At 49.9% G+C, this 22,328-nt stretch overlaps 1 protein-coding gene across 1 annotated transcript; it reads left to right on the top strand.

The window, feature by feature from the left end:
- Positions 1-16,062: 16,062 nt before the first annotated feature.
- Positions 16,063-21,855, top strand: cygb2 (cytoglobin 2). The gene is made up of 3 exons (XM_078535125.1): positions 16,063-16,289; positions 20,127-20,358; positions 21,586-21,855. The coding sequence occupies exons 1-3, from the start codon at positions 16,063-16,065 to the stop codon at positions 21,853-21,855; spliced, it is 729 nt and encodes a 242-aa protein (XP_078391251.1).
- Positions 21,856-22,328: the final 473 nt, after the last annotated feature.

The raw sequence follows: 22,328 nt of genomic DNA, 5'->3' as shown, positions 1-22,328 counted from the left end.
CTGGGTAGTCCCTATGGCTGGTTAAAGAATTCTATTACATCAGCTGCTTTCCAAACGTTTGGCATAACTTCAGTATTTAATGATTACCCACACAAGCCTGTGAATAAGCCTGAGTTCTGACCATAGGTAATCAGCAAAAGTGACCAGTTAGGGGCAGGGCTGCTTTTCAACAGTTTTAGGTGTAACAGATTGAAATAAACACAAACCATTGCCCAGGTAACATCAATTAAGCTGAATGTTTTCTACCTTGCTCAATAACTGAGCAGATCACCCAATCCTTCCCATAAACATTAGATAAGCTGCCCAGAGGAGATGCAAAGGGAAACTACAGAGCGACCAGCATTCACCAGTGACTGTGTCTGAGTGGAATTGCATGGAATTCTCTCTGCTGACTGTCAATGAATCTGGATGGGAAGTTAGCCATAGTGACCCCAACCCAAGATCACAATTAAAGGGGTTTTCAAATTGAGCTCAAACAATCTTCAGTTATCAATATTCTTTCAGCGGGGCTCTGGGGAGAGCTTAGAATGATAATAATATACCTGAGGCTTTAGACAGGACTGAGTCCAGAGCCTTGCAAACTTCACCTTGAAGATCACAAACACACAAAATAAACTGAGGAAGCAGTGAATGGAGGAAAGCATTTAATAACATTCTGGGAAATAAATAGCAGATACATTCACTTCTCAGGCACACACAGAGAGAGCATGAAAAGCGTCATGATGTTGATAATGGGACTTTTCATCCGTTAGGTCTTAGCTGTATTTTCCAAAAGTCTTCTGTCCGTTGCTCCCTCAGTGACTGCATGGTCTAATCCCACCAAATAGCAGAGCGATATCATTCTACCGTTAACACATCTACTCAGTTCTAGCAGAATGTGACTGTCCTTGGGCTGAGGGAATGCTGTTTTGTAATGGATCTGCATCAGAATACAGGTGGGAATGTGGAAAGCATAAGAAATATTCATGATTGCGAACTTTGTGGGAGTTGTGCTAACATTTGTTAAAACGACTGAAGCTACAAATTGTACAAGTGTGTCAAATAACATCTCCCATCCCCCTCCGCACACTCCTTCCCCATCCCCCCTCCTCCACATGCCCTATTCCCATCTTCCCTCCCCATCCACCCAGTCTCCTCCCCACCTACCCTGCACATCCCGCCCCATTCCCCACCCCCTGCGCCACCCACCCTGTCGCATTCCCTGTCACAAATTCAACATGTTTCTATTCAAATTCAGACAAAGACACCACTGAATCAGTCGTGGTCCATGGGGCTATGAGGAACTTGCCGATCCATGACACTGGCCAGGGAAGGGGTATGGGGTGGTGGTGGGGAGCCTGATTCTCACCACAGGTCCACAAGGCCCAGTTACACTGAGCAAAATCTACTCAACAGCAGGACATGTGTTAAATCAATAGTAGTAACTTACCTTCACTCCTCTCTATGGCTCAGCCCCAGTGAATCCATTCTGGCAGAATAAATTAACTAGCTTTTCAATCCTCTGTAGAGCAAGAGAAAACAAAGTAAAATATTCAAAAAAAAACAAGATAGAAGCAGCCAGGCGTGTGCAGAAATATGCAGCAAGTGCTTTTCCAATTGATAAAGACCAAATGCACAGTCACAGCTCTGGGATGCTCACATCCCATTAAAGAATTCATTTTAAAAAAACTGAACACATTGCAAACTGATAATAACAGCAAGTCATTTTTAATTAGGCAGCACCCAGGCCTGTTTGAACTGGGATGGGCTGCAGTGGGATGGCAGGGGAATTATTTCTAATCAATTCAATCGCCCCTTTATTTTCCCTCAAGAGACTCCAAGCAGAGTCTATCCAACCTGCTCTCCTAGATCACTCATTTTAGCACTAGTATCATTCTGGTCAATCTGTGCTGCCTCTAAGGCCAATGATTCCGACCTGAAGTGTGGTGCCCAGGACTGTATGTAATACTTCAGATGGAGGCTGCTAAAGGTTTTATAAAAACTAATGTAATTTCCACCCACTTTGTATTTCGAATCAAAATAAAGATCAACATCCCTTAAGCCTTTTTCTTGCTTTTTTTAAATGGGCCTTGAAATCTCTCTATTCGTCCATGGTTCCTGGTTTCTCAACGTTTAGTAAATAATCCGCTTTGTCTTTCTTGGGCCTGAGAAGGATGACCTCACACTTCTCCACATTGAACTAATTTGCCCATTCACTGAATCTCTCTGGCCCTTTGCAACTTTCTGCTCCATCTGCATTACATACTGTCCCTGCTGACTGTCACCTGCAAACTATAAATCTCTATTCATTCATCCAAGTAATTAATATGAAGAAAAGTTGAAGGCCCAGTGCATCACTAGTCCCATCCTGCCTATCTGAGTACAGGTCCTTTATTCCCACTCCCTGGCCCAGCCCAAGTCAAAAAGCTATCAATTTTGTACGCTTATTTTGGTGAAGCTCCCATTGGCAGAAGAGTCCAGAACCAGAGGACATGCGGGTGCGAATGGCAAAAGGTCCAATGGTGACAGGGGGAAATTATTTTATATATAATGAGTGGTTAGGGTCTGGAATGCGCTGTCTGAGAGTGTGGTGGAGACAGGGTCAATCCAGTGGTTAGGATCTGGAATGCGCTGTCTGAGAGTGTGGTGGAGACAGGGTCAATCCAGTGGTTAGGATCTGGAATGCACTGCCTGAGAGTGTGGTGGAGACAGGGTCAATCGAGTGGTTAGGATCTGCAATGCACTGCCTGAGAGTGTGGTGGAGACAGGGTCAATCAAGGCGTTACGATCTGGAATGCACTGTCTGAGAGTGTGGTGGAGACAGGGTCAATCGAGTGGTTAGGATCTGGAATGCGCTGCCTGAGAGTGTGGGGGAGACAGGGTCAATCGAGTGGTTAGGATCTGGAATGCACTGCCTGAGAATGTGATGGAGACAGGGTCAATCGAGTGGTTAGGATCTGGAATGCACTGTCTGAGAATGTGGTGAAGACAGGGTCAATCGAGTGGTTAGGATGTGGAATGCACTGTCTGAGAGTGTGGTGAAGACAGGGTCAATCGAGTGGTTAGGGTCTGGAACGCACAGCCTGAGAGTGTGGTGGAGACAGGGTCAATCGAGTGGTTAGGATCTGGAACGCACTGTCTGACAGTGTGATGGAGACAGGGTCAATCGAGTGGTTAGGGTCTGGAATGCACTGCCTGAGAGTGTGGTGGAGACAGGGTCAATCGAGTGGTTAGGGTCTGGAACGCACAGCCTGAGAGTGTGGTGGAGACAGGGTCAATCCAGTGGTTAGGGTCTGGAATGCACTGCCTGAGAGTGTGGTGGAGACAGGGTCAATCGAGTGGTTAGGATCTGGAATGCACTGCCTGAGAGTGTGGTGGAGACAGGGTCAATCCAGTGGTTAGGATCTGGAATGCACTGCCTGAGAGTATGATGGAGACAGGGTCAATCGAGTGTTTAGGATCTGGAATGCACTGCCTGAGAGTGTGGTGGAGACAGGGTCAATCGAGTGGTTAGGATCTGGAACGCACAGCCTGAGAGTGTGGTGGAGACAGGGTCAATCCAGTGGTTAGGATCTGGAACGCACTGTCTGAGAGTGTGATGGAGACAGGGTCAATCGAGTGGTTAGGGTCTGGAATGCACTGCCTGAGAGTGTGGGGGAGACAGGGTCAATCGAGTGGTTAGGATCTGGAATGCACTGCCTGAGAGTGTGGTGGAGACAGGGTCAATCGAGTGGTTCGGGTCTGGAATGTACTGCCTGAGAGTGTGGTGGAGACAGGGTCAATCGAGTGGTTAGGATCTGGAATGCACTGCCTGAGAGTGTGGTGGAGACAGGGTCAATCGAGTGGTTAGGATCTGGAATGCACTGCCTGAGAGTATGATGGAGACAGGGTCAATCGAGTGGTTGGGATCTGGAACGCGCTGCCTGAGAGTGTGGTGGAGACAGGGTCAATGGTGGTTTTTAAGAGGGAATTGGATAAGTGCCTGAAGAGAAAGAAATTGCAGGGCTGGGGAATGGAACAAGTTGATTTGCTCAGGAGAGAGCTGGCACAGATAGTGGGCTAAATGGCCTACTTCTGTGCTGTAACCATTCTATAATTTTAATAATCTCTAGTTTTAACCTTACTGAAGTCCACCTGGATAATATTCCCTTATCTGCTTCATGCTTACCACTCAAAAACTTCAAGCAGATTAGACAGGCGTGACTTATCCTGAACAGAGCAATGCTGGCTCTCTCTGATCAGCTCTAGTTTGCTCTATCCCTATTGACAGGTTACTCAGATTTACTCAGCCACACCCTCTCCTCCATCTTTGACGTCCTCATCCCCAACAAAACCATTACTCTATCCCATCCTTTCCATTCCACCTGGTTTAGCCTCATCTCTGCTCCCTTCAGTTCAAGGGATGCAGACTTAAAGTGAGATGAAGGACAACTGATTTAGCCTTCCACTTCCAGATCTGACTGAAACACTTAAAACACCGTGGGATCCTGCTAAAACCATTCAATATTCCAGGACCATCCGGGAACGCAGAGTTAATCTTCAGCTTATTTTCTATACTACAAACTAGCTTCTTAAACCTCTCTCTCCACTCCACCCTCACCTCCAACAGCAATTGCAAGGTCATGGACTCCTTTGTCACTAAGATTGATCAAATCTAACCAGCTGCCTCTGCCACTTTGCTCCCACCAGCCCACATGGCCAAACTTCCTTTAATGTTCCTCTCTACTCTAGCCCTAAACTCACATCTTTCTCTAGTTTCTCTATCTCCCTCATGCCCTCTCTGAACTCATCTTGTCCACCTCTTGTTCCCTCAATTCTATTCCCACTGAACTGATCACTCTTGGCTGATATTGTTAATGGTTCTCCCTCATCAGCTGTTGTCCCTGTCTCCTTCAAACCTGCCATCAACCGCCCTACTCCTTAAAAAACCAATCCTGACACTACCATCCTTGAAAACTACCGTACCATCTCCAACCTCCCTTCCCTCTCCAAAGTCTTGAACATGTTGTCACCTCCCAAATTTATTCCCATCTTTCCTGAAATTCTAGCTTTGAATCCCTGCAATCAGGTTTCCAGCCCTGCCACTGTACCGAAATGGCGCTTATCAAAGTCACAAATGACATCCTATGTGACTGTGACAAAGGTAAATATTCCCACCTCATCCTTCTCGACCTGTCTGAAGCCTTTGACATGGTCAAACACATCATTCTCCTCCACCAACTGTCCGCTGTCATGCAACTGGGTGGGACTGCTCTCTCCTGGTTCCATTCTTATCGATCTAATTGTAGCCAGAGAATCACCTACAAAGCTTCTTTACCTGCTCCCACACCATTACTCAGGTGTCCCCCAACAATAAATCACTGATTCCCTCCTATTTCTCATCTACATGCTGCCCCTCAGCGACATCATCCAAAACATGTACTCTGCCAACGCCCAGTTCTACCTAAGCACCACCTCTCTAGACTCCTCCACCGTTGTAAAATTATCCAGACTGCTTATCCGACATCCAGTTCTGGATGTGCAGAAATTTCCTCCAATACAATGTGACACAAAGACAGGTAGGAAAGTAAGTTGTGAAGAGGACATAAGGAGGCTACGAAGGAATACAGATAGGTTAAGCAAATGGGCACAGATCTGGCAAATGGAGTATTATGTGGGAAAATGTGAAATTGTCCATTTGGAAGGAAGAATAAAAAAGAAGCATATTATCTAAATGGTGAGAGATTGCAGAGCTCTGAGGTGCAGAGGGATCTGGGTGTCCTAGTGCACGAATCACAAAGGGTTAGTATGCAGGTACAGCATAATTAGGAAAGCTAATAGAATGTTATCGTTTATTGGGAGGGGAATTGATTACAAAAGATGGGAGATTATGCTTCAGTTGTACAGGGCATCGGCGAGACCACATGTGGAGTATCGTGTATAGTACTGGTCTCTTTATTTAAGGAAAAATGTAAATGCTTTGAAAGCAGTTCAGAGAAAATTTACCAGACTAATACCAGGAATGGGTGGGTTGTCTTATGAGGAAAGGGTGGACAGGTTAGGTTTCTATCCACTGGAGTTTAGAAGAGTAAGAGGCAACTTGATTGAAACATATAAGATCCTGAGGGGTCCTGACAGGGTGGATGTGGAGATGATGTTTCCTCTTGTGGGAGAATCTAGAACTAGGGGTCACTGTTTAAAAATAAGGGGTCGCCCATTTAAGACAGAGATCAGTTTTTTTTCTCTGAGTATCATGAATTTTTGGAACTCTCTTCCTCAAAAGGTGGTGGAAGTAGAGTCTTTGAATATTTTTAAGGCAGAGGGAGATAGATTCTTGATAAGCAAGGGGGCAATAGGTTATCAGGGGTAGGCAGGAATGTGGAGTTGAGGTTACAATGAGATTATCCATGATCTTATTGATTGGCACAGCAGGGGTAGAAAGGCCGAGTGGCCTACTCCTGCTCCTAATTCGTATGTTCATACGTGTGTTTGTATTAAATATTGGGAAGACCAAAGACATCGGTTCTCACTCAACCCTCTGTCCCCTAGCTATTGATTCCATTCCTCTCCCTGGCAATGGTCAGGGATTAAGTTGGTCTATTCACAAACTTTGTGTCACACTTGACCCCAAGATGAGCTCCCAACCTCATATCTGCACCTTCACTAAGACCTCCCATTTTCACCTCCTTAACATTGCCTGATTTTGTTCCTGTCTCAACTCATTGCTGCCCCTCCCTATTTCTGTAATCCCCTCCAACCACCCAATCCTCAAACTATCTGCACTCCTCTAATTTTGGCCCCTTGTACATCCTTAGTCACCAAGCTCCCAATCTCTGGAATTCCCTCCCAAATCTCTCCATGTTTCTACCTCACTTTCCTCCTTTAAGACACTCATTAAAACTCATTACCTCTTGGCCAAGCTTTTGATCATCTGACCTAATATCTCCCAAAGTGGCTCAGTGTCATAGCTTGTTATGTAATACTCCTGTGAAGTGCCTTAAGATGTAAATATAAATATAAGTTGTTGATTCTCCCAGCTTCCCATAACTGATGGGAAACCACTGAAAACAGCCTGTACTTATTCACCCTATTCAACCTATCATCTCACTCCATAACCAGCACGGTTATCTCAAGGTTTTCTCATTATTTGTATCTCTTCCTACCAGGAATCATCCTGGTGAATCTGTACAAAACCTCAACAGAAATCATAATGGCACATTCTTCCCCATAAAGTCCTCTTTACAAACATCTGAGGACTTATGCCAAAATTGGGAGAGCTGTCTCACAGGCTAGTCAAGCAACAGTCTGACATAGTCATCCTTACAGAATCATACCTTGCAGATAATGTCCCAGACACCACCATCACCATCCCTGAGTATGTCCTGTCCCACCAGCAGGACAGACCCAGCAGAGGTGGCGGCACAGTGGTATACAGTTGGGAGGGAGTTGCCCTGGGAGCCCCCAACATCGAGTCCAGACCCCATGAAGTCTCATGGCATCAGGTCAAATATGGGCAAGGAAACCTCCTGCTGATTACCACGTACCACCCTCCCTCAGCTGATGAATCAATGCTCCTCCATGTTGAACACCACTTGGAGGAAGCACTGAGGGTGGCAAGGGCACAGAATGTACTCTGGGTGGGGACTTCAATGCCCATCACCAAGAGTGGCTCGGTAGCACCACTACTGACCGAGCTGGCTGAGTCCTAAAGGACATAGCTGCTAGGCTGGGTCTGCAGCAGGTGGTGAGGGAACCAACAAGAGGGAAAAACATACTTGACCTCATCCTCACCAACCTGCCTGCCGCAGATGCATCTGTCCATGACAGTATTGGCAGGAGTGAACACCACACAGTCCACGTGGAGACAAAGTTCCATCTTCACAGTGAAGATACCCTCCATCATGTTGTGTGGCACTACCGCTGTGCTAAATGGGGCAGATTTCAAACAGATCTAGCAACTCAAGACTGGGCATCCATGAGGCGCTGTGGGCCATCAGCAGCAGCAGAATTGTACTCGAACACAATCTGTAACCTCATGGCCCGGCATATCCCCCACTCTACACTTACCATCAAGCCAGGGGATCAACCCTGGTTCAATGAAGAGTGCAGGAGGACATGTCAGGAGTAGCACCAGGCATACCTAAAAATGAGGAGTCAACCTGGTGAAGCTACAACACAGGACTACTTGCGTGCCAAACAGCATAAGCAACAAGTGATAGGCAGAGCTAAGCAATCCCACAACCAAAGGTTCAGATCTAAACTCTGCAGTCCTGTCAGTGACACTGAAATCCCATGAAAGCATTTTTAAAAATCATTCCCATAGCCTGGAGCCCAATCATGGGACACAGTCCTCCTCATATCTGTCGTCTTCAGTTTTTAGACAGGTTCACCACCCAGTATAAAGTACTGCCTTTAATGACCAATGAACCTGTCCTGCAAATAAATCCCTGTGAACCCAACCCCACCTCCACACCCCCCCAACCCCATTACTTTAGTGCTGGGATTATTCGTAAATCAAAATGCATCATCACCTCACATTTACTAACAGAGGATTTCATCATCCACTGTTTATCCATTTATCTTAGCAATTTTTGGTCTAAATTACTAAATGTATTTTCTATTTTGGGACAATGTTAAGCAAATTCTTTGCAGAAATGTTAACGTGCAACAAAATTACAATTATTAAACTAAGAAATTTCTCTCTCATTTATAAGTTATGAAATCAGAGAGGGTTTTAAATGTAACAAGTAACTCTTTCCAGTAAAGGCAAGTTGCTTAGACAATTTGACAGACAGAGGGAATCACAGCGTGGGCTGTGTTACCTGTCCAGTGAGGAATCTGCCCCACATTCCTGCCCATTGCTCACAGTTCCAGCAGCTTCATCCGTGAATCTAGAAAGAGAAGCAACCAACAATTAGGGTCAGGAAGACAAACAGAGAGGGGCACAGAGGGAGAGGGGGCACAGAGGGAGAGGGGGCACAGAGGGAGAGGGGGCACAGAGGGAGAGGGGGCACAGAGGGAGAGGGGGCACAGAGGGAGAGGGGGCACAGAGGGAGAGGGGGCACAGAGGGAGAGGGGGCACAGAGGGAGAGGGGGCACAGAGGGAGAGGGGGCACAGAGGGAGAGGGGGCACAGAGGGAGAGGGGGCACAGAGGGAGAGGGGCACAGAGGGAGAGGGGCACAGAGGGAGAGGGGCACAGAGGCAGAGGGGGCACAGAGGCAGAGGGGGCACAGATGGAGAGGGGCACAGAGGGAGAGGGGCACAGAGGGAGAGGGGCACAGAGGGAGAGGGAGCACAGAGGCAGAAGGGGCACAGAGGGAGAGGGAGCACAGAGGGAGAGGGAGCACAGATGGAGAGGGGCACAGAGGGAGGGGGGCACAGAGGGAGAGGGGCACAGAGGGAGAGGGGGCACAGAGGGAGAGGGGGCACAGAGGGAGAGGGAGCACAGAGGGAGAGGGAGCACAGATGGAGAGGGGCACAGAGGGAGGGGGCACAGAGGGAGAGGGAGCACAGAGGCAGAAGGGGCACAGAGGGAGAGGGGGCACAGAGGGAGAGGGAGCACAGAGGGAGGAGGGCACAGAGGGAGAGGGGCACAGAGGGAGAGGGGCACAGAGGGAGAGGGGCACAGAGGGAGAGGGGCACAGAGGGAGAGGGGCACAGAGGGAGAGGGGCACAGAGGGAGAGGGGCACAGAGGGAGAGGGGCACAGAGGGAGAGGGGCACAGAGGGAGAGGGAGCACAGAGGCAGAAGGGGCACAGAGGGAGCACAGAGGCAGAAGGGGCACAGAGGGAGAGGGAGCACAGATGGAGAGGGGCACAGAGGGAGGGGGGCACAGAGGGAGAGGGAGCACAGAGGGAGAGGGAGCACAGAGGGAGGGGGGCACAGAGGGAGAGGGGCACAGAGGGAGAGGGGCACAGAGGGAGAGGGAGCACAGAGGGAGAGGGGCACAGAGGGAGGGGGTCACAGAGGGAGAGGGGCACAGAGGGAGAGGGGCACAGAGGGAGGGGGCACAGAGGGAGGTGGACAGAAAGAGGAAGGAGAGACAGAGAGGAAGGGGGAAGAAAGGAGGAAAAGACGGAGAGGGAGAAGGAGGGACAGAGAGAGGAGGAGGAGAGGGAGGGACAGAGGGAGAGACCCGGGTGGGGAATCGACTCCCTTACCCTGGTCGAACTCTGTTGCAGAAGCGCCTGCGCAGGACGATGGCCAGGGTACTGAGGACCATGATCGTGGTGCACATTCCGCCGGCGCAACTCAGGCGGGCGGGGGTGGGCGGAGCCAAGATTAGCGAATCAGCGGATAGAAGCAGGAGGGGCGGGGCAAAGAAAGACACGTCTAGCAGCTGCGCGTATTGGCTGCCTGTGTGTGTACCTGTCTGAGTGTGTGTACCTGGATGTGTGTGTGTACCTGGATGTGTGTGTACCTGTCTGAGTCTGTGTACCTGTCTGAATGTGTGTACCTGTCTGAATGTGTGTACCTGGATGTGTGTGTACCTGTCTGAATGTGTGTACCTGTCTGAGTCTGTGTACCTGTCTGAATGTGTGTACCTGTCTGAATGTGTGTACCTGTCTGAATGTGTGTACCTGGATGTGTGTGTACCTGTCTGAGTCTGTGTACCTGTCTGAATGTGTGTACCTGTCTGAATGTGTGTACCTGTCTGAGTGTGTGTACCTGTCTGAGTCTGTGTACCTGTCTGAATGTGTGTATCTGGATGTGTGTGTACCTGTCTGAGTCTGTGTACCTGTCTGAATGTGTGTACCTGTCTGAATGTGTGTACCTGGATGTGTGTGTACCTGTCTGAGTCTGTGTACCTGTCTGAATGTGTGTACCTGGATGTGTGTGTACCTGTCTGAGTCTGTGTACCTGTCTGAATGTGTGTACCTGTCTGAATGTGTGTACCTGTCTGAGTCTGTGTACCTGTCTGAATGTGTGTATCTGGATGTGTGTGTACCTGTCTGAGTCTGTGTACCTGTCTGAATGTGTGTACCTGTCTGAATGTGTGTACCTGGATGTGTGTGTACCTGTCTGAGTCTGTGTACCTGTCTGAATGTGTGTACCTGGATGTGTGTGTACCTGTCTGAGTCTGTGTACCTGTCTGAATGTGTGTACCTGTCTGAATGTGTGTACCTGGATGTGTGTGTACCTGTCTGAGTCTGTGTACCTGTCTGAGTCTGTGTACCTGTCTGAATGTGTGTACCTGGATGTGTGTGTACCTTCCCTGAGCATGTGTATCTGACTTAGTGTGTGTACTTATCTGTATGTGCGTGTACCTGTCCAAGTGTACCCACCTGAGTGTGTGTACCCGTGTGTGTACCAGTCTGTCTGACAGCTTACCTGCCTGTCTGACTGCGTACCTGTCTGTCTGACCGTGTACCTGTCTGGCTGTGTACCTATCTGTCTGATTATGTACTTGTCTGCCTGACTGTGTACCTATCTGAATGTGTACCAGTCTGTGTACCTGTCTGTCTGACAGTGTAACTGTCTGTCTCACTGTGTACCTGTCTGTCTGTCTGTGTACCTGTACGTGTATTTGTCTGTCTGACAGTGTACCTGTCTGACTGTGTACGTGCCTGACTATGTACCTGCCTGTCTGACTGTGTACCAGTCTGTATACCTGGCTGTCTGACAGTTTACCTGTCTGCCTAATTGTGTACCAGTCTGTCTGTCAGTGTACCCCTCTAATTGTGTACCTGTCTAACAGTGTACCTGTCTGTCTGACAATGTATCTACCTGCGTACCTGTCTGACTGATGGTGTACCAGTCTGCATACCTGTCCATCTGACAATGTACCAGCCTGCGTACCTGTCCATCTGACGGTGTACCAGTCTGCGTACCTGTCCGTCTGACGGCGTACCAGTCTGCGTACCTGTCCATCTGACAGCGTACCAGTCTGTCTGACAGCTTACCTGCCTGTCTGACTGCGTACCTGTCTGTCTGACTGCGTACCTGTCTGGCTGCGTACCTATCTGTCTGATTATGTACTTGTCTGCCTGACTGTGTACCTGTCTGAATGTGTACCTGTCTGTATACCTGTCTGTCTGACAGTGTATCTGTCTTTCTGACAGTGTATCTGTCTGCGTTCCTGTCAATCAGGCAGCATACCTGTCTGCCTGACTGTGTACCTGTCTGCCTGACTGTGTACCTGTAGGACTGTGCACCTGTCTGACTGACTGTGTAACTGTCTGTCTGACTGTATACCTGCCTGACTGTGTATTCTTCTGACTGTGTACATGTCTGTCTGACTGTGTGCCTGTCTGAGTTTCTGATTCTTTGTGTGTCTGTCTGACTGTCTGTGAGTATGCCTGTCCATCCGAGCACCTTGAGCGTGCGTCTGATGTTGGGAAGAGCAAAGATGCTGGTGCCCTGGAAATGCCACAATCAGAGCCACCTGTACCCAGGTCTTCAGGAGTCCTGAGGCCAACATTCATCACTCAACCAACAGCAACATAAATAGATAATCTGGTCATTCATCTCATTGTTGTTTGTGGGATCTTACTGTGCCTATATTGGCCCTACATTACAACATGGCTGCACTTTAAAAAGTACTTCATTGGTTATACAGGGCTTTGGGACATCCTGAGATCATGAAAGTGGTTTCTCGAAATGTAGCTTCTTCCCTATTGTACAGAAATCAGGAACCAAGAACAATAATCTATAAATAATAGCATAGTAATATACAGGCTCCATCATTCTGACTCCCTTTATTTGGAAAATACTTTCAAATCTGTCTATCTTCTTCCTGGCTGTCGTGACTCACTGGGGATAATGCGCTGTAATATCGACTCGCTGGGGTTAATGCGCTGCAATATCAGCCCCACTGATCCCTGATCCATGACCAATGTGAAAAGTTTGACCAAACCACCAGATTGCCCCAATTCTACCTAATTGTTTAATTTAGATTAACAGAATACGAGCACCAGGCTTATAAACTTAATAAGTAAATAACTGTTTATTGAACAAACTGTTGTTAACCAGTGGCAAAAGAAAGAAATATGAACTGCTAACATCTAACACTATAACCTAAACCCCACCCCCTTCTTAAATCCCTATACACACATACACAAGAGACAAAAGACACACGAAACATGGATTTTAAGGGTGGGATAAAACAGTTCAATAGCACCAATTCCGGAGTAAAGGACTCGATGGGTTGATTTTGATCGATGTCTTCCAAATTCCATTCAGTTCTTGTTGATGACACGAGGTGGTCTTCCAGCACTTTCAGTCTTTGGTTCACTGGTTGAGCCCTTGCTTTTCAGTGTCTCTAACGGTGATTTTCCCCTTGACAGGGGTTTTCAGAGAGAGAGCAGATTATAGAGATATGAAAAGAAAAAATCTCAGCTAGCTATTATTGTGGAATCACTGGAATCTTCCAAACACAGGAGAAAGAGGTTTTAGGTCTTGTTCTTTTAGGCTAGGAGCTATTCTGCTGCCCTGCTCTTCACACAGACCCTAGTCAGGAGCTAATTAAAACGTTGTTGCCAGGCAGCTCCCTTGGTCCAGGACTCCTTTCTGGTACCATCCTCTATTTCATGGCACATTCTGTTCCAGGACTGCAACATTGTATATATCTCTCATCCTGTTCCAGTGGACATGTCTTTCAAACTGCAGCCATTGTAATTTGAATCCACAGACCAACAGAAATATAAAGACATGTTCCTTACATGGCTCTAATGCAACATACGGAGGGAGAAGCAAGAATTATGAGGGTTTATATCTGTCTTTCTGTCTCACTCTCTCTGAGGGGTCTCTCCTTGTGTGAGGGCCTATCCCTTGCTGTGGATCTAAAGCTGGGGTTTTCCTGCCCCGTTGCGGGTGGGACCCGCCACGAGCCCATTGACTTGAGGCGGGTGTGGAAAATCCTGCCGTAAGTCTCTGTCTCTCTGTGAGGGTGTGTGTGTCCCTCCCTCTCTGTGAGGGTCTGTGTCTCCCTCTGTGAGGGTCTGTGTCTCTGTGAGGGTCTGTGTCTCTCTCTGTGAGGGTGTGTGTGTCTCTCTCTGTGATGGTGTGTGTCTCTCTCTCTGTGAGGGTCTGTGTCTCTGTGAGGGTCTGTGTCTCTCTCTCTGTGAGGGTCTGTGTCTCTCTCTCTGTGAGGGTGTGTCTCCCTCTCTGTGAGGGTCTGTGTGTCTCTCTCTGTGAGGGTCTGTGTCTCTCTCTCTGTGAGGGTCTGTCTCTCTCTCTCTCTCTGTGTGAGGGTCTGTGTCTCTCTCTCTGTGAGGGTCTGTGTCTCTCTCTCTGTGAGGGTGTGTCTCTCACTGTGAGGGTGTGTCTCTCTCTCTGTGAGGGTCTGTGTCTCTCTCTCTGTGAGGGCCTGTGTCTCCCTCTCTGTGAGGGCCTGTGTCTCTCTCTTTGTGAGGGTCTGTGTCTCTCTCTCTGTGAGGGTGTGTGTCTCCCTCTCTGTGAGGGTCTGTGTCTCTCTCTCTGTGAGGGTCTGTGTTTCACTCTCTGTGAGGGTGTGTGTCTCCCTCTCTGTGAGGGTCTGTGTCTCTCTCTGTGAGGGTCTGTGTCTCTCTCTCTGTGAGGGTCTGTGTCTCTCTGTGTGAGGGTCTGTGTCCCTCTCTCTGTGAGGGTCTGTGTCCATCTCTCTGTGAGGGTCTGTGTCTCTCTCTGTGAGGGTCTGTGTCTCTCTCTCTGTGAGGGTCTGTGTTTCTCTCTCTGTGAGGGTGTGTGTCTCCCTCTCTGTGAGGGTCTGTGTCTCTCTCTGTGAGGGTCTGTGTCTCTCTCTCTGTGAGGATCTGTGTCTCTCTGTGTGAGGGTCTGTGTCCCTCTCTCTGTGAGGGTCTGTGTCTCTCTCTGTGAGGGTCTGTGTCTCCTCTCTGTGAGGGTCTGTGTCCCTCTCTCTGTGAGGGTCTGTGTCTCTCTCTCTCTCTGAGGGTCTGTGTCTCTCTCTCTGTGAGGGTCTGTGTCTCTCTGTGAGGGTCTGTGTCTCTCTGTGTGAGGGTCTGTGTCCCTCTCTCTGTGAGGGTCTGTGTCCCTCTCTGTGAGGGTCTGTGTCTCTCTCTCTGTGAGGGTCTGTGTCTCTCTCTGTGAGGGTCTGTGTCTCTCTCTGTGAGGGTCTGTCTCTCTCTCTGTGAGGGTCTGTGTCTCTCTCTGTGTGAGGGTCTGTGTCTCTCTCTGTGAGGGTCTGTGTCTCTCTCTCTGTGAGGGTCTGTGCCTCTCTCTGTGAGGGTCTGTGTCTCTCTCTCTGTGAGGGTCTGTGTCTCTCTCTCTGTGAGGGTCTGTGTCTCTCTGTGTGAGGGTCTGTGTCTCTCTGTGTGAGGGTCTGTGTCTCTCTCTGTGTGAGGGTCTGTGTCTCTCTGTGTGAGGGTCTGTGTCTCTCTCTGTGAGGGTCTGTGCCTCTCTCTGTGAGGGTCTGTGTCTCTCTCTCTGTGAGGGTCTGTGTCTCTCTCTCTGTGAGGGTCTGTGTCTCTCTCTCTGTGTGAGGGTCTGTGTCTCTCTGTGTGAGGGTCTGTGTCTCTCTCTGTGTGAGGGTCTGTGTCTCTCTGTGTGAGGGTCTGTGTCTCTCTCTGTGTGAGGGTCTGTGTCTCTCTGTGTGAGGGTCTGTGTCTCTCTCTGTGTGAGGGTCTGTGTCTCTCTGTGTGAGGGTCTGTCTCTCTCTGTGTGAGGGTCTGTCTCTCTCTGTGTGAGGGTCTGTGTCTCTCTCTCTGTGTGAGGGTCTGTGTCTCTCTCTGTGTGAGGGTCTGTGTCTCTCTCTGTGTGAGGGTCTGTGTCTCTCTGTGTGAGGGTCTGTGTCTCTCTCTGTGAGGGGGTCTGTGTCTCTCTCTCTGTGAGGGTCTGTGTCTCTCTCTGTGAGGGTCTGTGTCTCTCTCTGTGTGAGGGTCTGTGTCTCTCTATGTGTGAGGGTCTGTGTGTCTCTCTCTGTGAGGGTCTGTGTCTCTCTCTGTGTGAGGGTCTGTGTCTCTCTCTGTGTGAGGGTCTGTGTCTCTCTCTCTGTGAGGGTCTGTGTCTCTCTCTCTGTGAGGGTCTGTGTCTCTCTCTGTGTGCGGGTCTGTGTCTCTCTCTGTGTGAGGGTCTGTGTCTCTCTGTGTGAGGGTCTGTGTCTCTCTCTGTGTGAGGGTCTGTGTCTCTCTGTGTGAGGGTCTGTGTCTCTCTGGGGTAGCCCGGGGATGAGGGGGTTGGAGCGGCCGGGGGGAGGGAGGGTTTGTCCGGGGGCGGCTCCCGCCCCGTGTCCGCCTCTCCCACTCCCTGAGCGGCCGGAGAAGCGGGAGATGGAGTCCGGAGAGCGGCCCGAGCCGGACCATCGGCTCTCGGAGACGGACACGGAGCTGATCCGCCGGACGTGGTGCCGGGTCCGGGAGGACAGCGAGAGAGCGGGGGTCCGGATCCTGGTCAGGTACCGGCGGCCAGAACCCCACCCAGTCCCGGCTGGAACCGGAGTCAATCCGGGCTGGGGAGTGGGTTTGATGTGGATTGAGTCCGGGTTGGGGAGTGGGTTTGATGTGGATTGAGTCCGGGTTGGGGAGTGGGTTTGATGTGGATTGAGTCCGGGCTGGGGAGTGGGTTTGATGTGGATTGAGTCCGGGTTGGGGAGTGGGTTTGATGTGGATTGAGTCCGGGTTGGGGAGTGGGTTTGATGTGGATTGAGTCCGGGTTGGGGAGTGGGTTTGATGTGGATTGAGTCCGGGTTGGGGAGTGGGTTTGATGTGGATTGAGTCCGGGTTGGGGAGTGGGTTTGATGTGGATTGAGTCCGGGTTGGGGAGTGGGTTTGATGTGGATTGAGTCCGGGTTGGGGAGTGGGTTTGATGTGGATTGAGTCCGGGTTGGGGAGTGGGTTTGATGTGGATTGAGTCCGGGTTGGGGAGTGGGTTTGATGTGGATTGAGTCCGGGTTGGGGAGTGGGTTTGATGTGGATTGAGTCCGGGCTGGGGAGTGGGTTTGATGTGGATTGAGTCCGGGTTGGGGAGTGGGTTTGATGTGGATTGAGTCCGGGTTGGGGAGTGGGTTTGATGTGGATTGAGCCCGGGTTGGGGAGTGGGTTTGATGTGGATTGAGTCCGGGTTGGGGAGTGGGTTTGATGTGGATTGAGTCCGGGTTGGGGAGTGGGTTTGATGTGGATTGAGTCCGGGCTGGGGAGTGGGTTTGATGTGGATTGAGTCCGGGCTGGGGAGTGGGTTTGATGTGGATTGAGTCCGGGTTGGGGGGTGGGTTTGATGTGGATTGAGTCCGGGTTGGGGAGTGGGTTTGATGTGGATTGAGTCCGGGTTGGGGAGTGGGTTTGATGTGGATTGAGTCCGGGTTGGGGGGTGGGTTTGATGTGGATTGAGTCCGGGTTGGGGAGTGGGTTTGATGTGGATTGAGTCCGGGTTGGGGAGTGGGTTTGATGTGGATTGAGTCCGGGTTGGGGAGTGGGTTTGATGTGGATTGAGTCCGGGTTGGGGAGTGGGTTTGATGTGGATTGAGTCCGGGTTGGGGAGTGGGTTTGATGTGGATTGAGTCCGGGTTGGGGAGTGGGTTTGATGTGGATTGAGTCCGGGTTGGGGAGTGGGTTTGATGTGGATTGAGTCCGGGTTGGGGAGTGGGTTTGATGTGGATTGAGTCCGGGTTGGGGAGTGGGTTTGATGTGGATTGAGTCCGGGTTGGGGAGTGGGTTTGATGTGGATTGAGTCCGGGTTGGGGAGTGGGTTTGATGTGGATTGAGTCCGGGTTGGGGAGTGGGTTTGATGTGGATTGAGTCCGGGTTGGGGAGTGGGTTTGATGTGGATTGAGTCCGGGTTGGGGAGTGGGTCTGATGTGGATTGAGTCCGGGTTGGGGAGTGGGTCTGATGTGGTTTGAGTCCGGGTTGGGGAGTGGGTCTGATGTGGATTGAGTCCGGGTTGGGGAGTGGGTTTGATGTGGATTGAGTCCGGGTTGGGGAGTGGGTTTGATGTGGATTGAGTCCGGGTTGGGGAGTGGGTTTGATGTGGATTGAGTCCGGGTTGGGGGGTGGGTTTGATGTGGATTGAGTCCGGGTTGGGGGGTGGGTTTGATGTGGATTGAGTCCGGGTTGGGGAGTGGGTTTGATGTGGATTGAGTCCGGGTTGGGGAGTGGGTTTGATGTGGATTGAGTCCGGGTTGAGGAGTGGGTCTGATGTGGATTGAGTCCGGGTTGAGGAGTGGGTCTGATGTGGATTGAGTCCGGGTTGGGGAGTGGGTCTGATGTGGATTGAGTCCGGGTTGGGGAGTGGGTTTGATGTGGATTGAGTCCGGGTTGGGGAGTGGGTTTGATGTGGATTGAGTCCGGGTTGGGGAGTGGGTTTGATGTGGATTGAGTCCGGGTTGGGGGGTGGGTTTGATGTGGATTGAGTCCGGGTTGGGGAGTGGGTTTGATGTGGATTGAGTCCGGGTTGGGGAGTGGGTTTGATGTGGATTGAGTCCGGGTTGGGGAGTGGGTTTGATGTGGATTGAGTCCGGGTTGGGGAGTGGGTTTGATGTGGATTGAGTCCGGGTTGGGGAGTGGGTTTGATGTGGATTGAGTCCGGGTTGGGGAGTGGGTTTGAAATGGATTGAGTCTGGGTTGGGAATGTGTCCGGGTTGGCGAATGTGGTGGGATTGGGGCGTGTGTTTGATGCGGACTGGGTCTAGGCTGGGATTGAGTGTGGGTCGGGGAGTGGGTTGGGATTGAGTCCAGATTGAGAAGTGGGTTTAGTCCGGAATATCCAACCCTACTGCTAGGTTTGTGACTCCAACCGCATCCTTTAACTTTCTGCTGAAGTTCCTCCTTTTGAATCCCTTGGGATTTACCATGACGGAATCAAAAAGCAAGAGGGCATCCAGTGTACAGATATCAGCAATCCATTCAGTCCAATCAATCTCCCTCAAACTCTGCTTTAAGGAGAACAATCCCAGCTTGTGCAGTCCCTCGACATTATTCCTGATTTCTGATTCCCAGGCAGGAAATCTCCTTTGCACCCTCTCCAAAGTTGGGACATTTTTAATGGAATCATTGGGAAACATCGTTTAGTTCACTTCAGAGTCTGAACATCAGGTCTGTGTTGTGGGTCTGGAATAAAGTTAAAAGACCAGAAGATTAAAGCATCACTGAGACTCCCCCACCCCCAAAGCATCAATTCTCAGACACCCCCACACTCTAACTCCCTCGACCCCACCCTCGAAGCCCCTTACCTCACCCTCCAATTCCTCAGAACCCCCACCCTCCAAACCCTCAGCCTCCAACGCCCCTGAAACCTACCCTCTAAACCCCTCAAACCCAACTTCAACCCGCAACCTCAAAACTCCTGTTCTCTTATTTTGGACCAGCCATATAAATACTGTGGCTACAAGAGCAGGTCAGAGGCTGGGAATCCTGCGGTGAGTAACTCACCTCCTGACTCCCCAAAGCCTGTCCACCATCTACAAGGCACAAGTCAGGAGTGTGATGGAATACTCCCCACTTGCCTGGATGAGTGCAGCTCCCACAACACTCAAGAAGCCTGACACCATCCAGGACAAAGCAGCCCCGCTTGATCAGCACCCCATTCACAAACATTCACTCCCTCCACCTACCGATGCACAGTAGCAGCAGCGTGTGTACCACCTACAAGATGCACTGCAGGAACCCAACTCCTTCAATGGCACCTTCCAGACCCACAACTGCTACCATCTAGAAGGACAAGGGCAGTAGATGCATGGGAACATCACCACCACCTGGAAGTTGCCCTCACCATCCTGACTTATTTTTTTATTAATTCATGGGCTGTGAGCTTCGCTGGCTGGGCCAGCATTTATTGCCCATCCCTAATTGCCCTTGGTGGTGGTGAGCTGCCTTGGAAATATATCACCGTTCCTTCACTGTCACTGGGTCAAAATCCTGGAACTCCCTCCCTAACAGCACTGTGGGTGTATCAGTGGTACAAGAAGGCAGCTCACCACCACCTTCTCAAGGGCAACTAGGGATGGGCAATAAATGCTGGCCTAGCCAGTGAAGCCCAGGTTCCATTAAAGAATTTTTAAAAAATCCTTCTAATCCCTTTAACAACATTTATTTTACTGGGACAGCTGTCATTGGAAAACATCAAAAAGTGATTTGTGCATGGAGATTTATTCCTTAAAGATTTTATTCCTTTATCAGTAATTGATTTCTGTGATTGACAATATTAGACTCTTCTAATGAGGCTGAGGTGCCCCAATGAAGCTGAGCTCATCATTTGCCTACAGCCCCACCATGGCTCACTTGCTGCTGTGTTTTGCAGGTTTTTTAGTAATTTTCCCACTGCCCGTCGGTACTTCAGACAATTCCAGCACTTGCAGGACCCCCAGGAGATGCAACGCAGTGTTCAGCTCAGCAGGCATGCCCACAGGGTGATGGGGGCCATCAACAGTCTGGTGGAAAACCTTGAGCATCCAAATGAGATTGACTCTATCCTGCAGTCAGTGGGAAGGGCACATGCTCTCAGGCACAAAGTGGATCCTGTGTACTTTAAAGTAAGTAATATCTGTGGGCAGCTGAACAAACCTGGGAGTTAGTGAGGCCTTTGACAAAGAAACTGCTTTGTAAGAAGCAAGTAAAATTGACAGGCTATTTCAAAGAAGTTTATTACAAAAGTTCAGGTGTGTAGCATAAGAAGAAACATAGCAGCATGGAAATGAGTTTGGATAATTAGATGTTGCTCAACCTGGAGAAGATTAGACTTTAAGGATTCCAAGACCACCTCTGTCCTTTGTGTATATTTGGATTTGAGGACAATTTTGGAATTTGTTAATGACATGGAGTAAATGTAGGGATCAGGCAAAGAATGAGGATTATTAAAGGTTCAGGAGGTCAGTCTGGTGTTAGGGTATCATCTGATTGAAAGGATGAAAGGATTTGCGAAGTCTTTTAAAGCTCCTGGATTTCCATATCTTTCAGCACTTCTTTACATGCAGATGTTAATGTAGGGTGTTGTTATCTCAGTGCATGGGGTCTGCACTGTTTTGTGAGGCCTTATCTTTAGTTAATCCAATTGTACATATTAACAAATCCCTTCTTCCATTTCTACTTTCTTCTCAAATACTATATTCTCTTTGTTAATTTGATTTCAAATCTGAATTAAATCTATTTGATAGTTTAAAAATCTTGTCATTGTCTTTAATTAACTGTGTGTCTGTTTTTCCAGAGCCTGATTTTACAGGTACCACAATCCCTGCCCAGGGGATTCACCTGAGAGTCCCCTCAGCCCCAGCCTCTCACCAACCCATTCGACCAAAGCTGTCCAGCTTCCCACATGTCATGATCCCCCACCCCAGCCATAGGCAAAATGCCAGCAGGCGTGGGATGAGGCCATTAAGTGTCCATTAATTGGTCAAAAGCCCAAGGGCGGACGGACAGACCACCCGATGCCTTCCCATCCCAATAGCATTTCAGAGCGGTCGGGGTGGTGGGAGGGTCACCTGCTGGATTTTATTGCTCCCTGACTTCAAACCCACCAATGGAGGAGTGTGAAATCCAACCCCAGGGACCTGCCTCTCTCTTTCCCCATCTGTCTCTCCCTGCCTCTGCACTTTATTCCCTCTCACTCTCTCCTTTTTCTGTCTTTTTATATATCATTGTCTTTGCATGTAGCTCTGTGACTCACCCAGCCTCTCTCTCTATCTCTGACTCTCACCGTCTCTCTCTCTCTCTCTCTGTCTCTGACTCTCACCGTCTCTCTCTCTCTCTCTCTCTGTCACTAGATATTAAATGGTGTTATCCTGGAGATCCTAGTGGAGGAATATTCAGAATTCTTCACCCATGAAGCCCAAGAGGCTTGGACAAAGTTACTGACTCTCATCTACATAAAAGTCTGTGCTACATATCAGGAGGTTCGCTACTCCAGAACTTCTCCTTCTGAAGTCCACCATCACTTTGGAGGTGTCGACTCTCCTGATGCTGAGGCCTACCAAAGAAATACAAGCAGCACTTTCCAGAATTTGGGGATTAAGGATCACAATAAGGCAAAATGAAACAAGATGACCTGTGAAGCAACGTGTACAGAGAAGACAGCCCCAAATCCACGTGGCAGGTTTCTGTTGAAGTGTCTTTACACATCTCTCCCTGTCCCCGTCTCCCTCCCTGTCCCCGTCTCCCTGTCCCCGTCTCCCTGTCCCCGTCTCCCTCCCTGTCCCCGTCTCCCTGTCCCCGTCTCCCTGTCCCCATCTCCCTCCCTGTCCCCGTCTCCCTCCCTGTCCCCGTCTCCCTGTCCCCGTCTCCCTGTTCCCATCTCCCTGTCCCCGTCTCCCTCCCTGTCCCCGTCTCCCTCCCTGTCCCCGTCTCCCTGTCCCCATCTCCCCGACTCCCTCCCTGTCCCCGTCTCCCTCCCTGTCCCCGTCTCCCTCCCTGTCCCCGTCTCCCTGTCCCTGTCTCCCTGTCCCCGTCTCCCTGTCCCGTCTCCCTCCCTGTCCCCGTCTCCCTGTCCCCATCTCTCTGTCCCCGTCTC

The sequence above is a fragment of the Cetorhinus maximus genome, unplaced genomic scaffold (assembly GCF_964194155.1).
Source record: "Cetorhinus maximus unplaced genomic scaffold, sCetMax3.hap1.1 HAP1_SCAFFOLD_298, whole genome shotgun sequence".
Classification (NCBI taxonomy): domain Eukaryota; kingdom Metazoa; phylum Chordata; class Chondrichthyes; order Lamniformes; family Cetorhinidae; genus Cetorhinus; species Cetorhinus maximus.
This window is presented reverse-complemented; position numbering and strand designations above follow the sequence as displayed.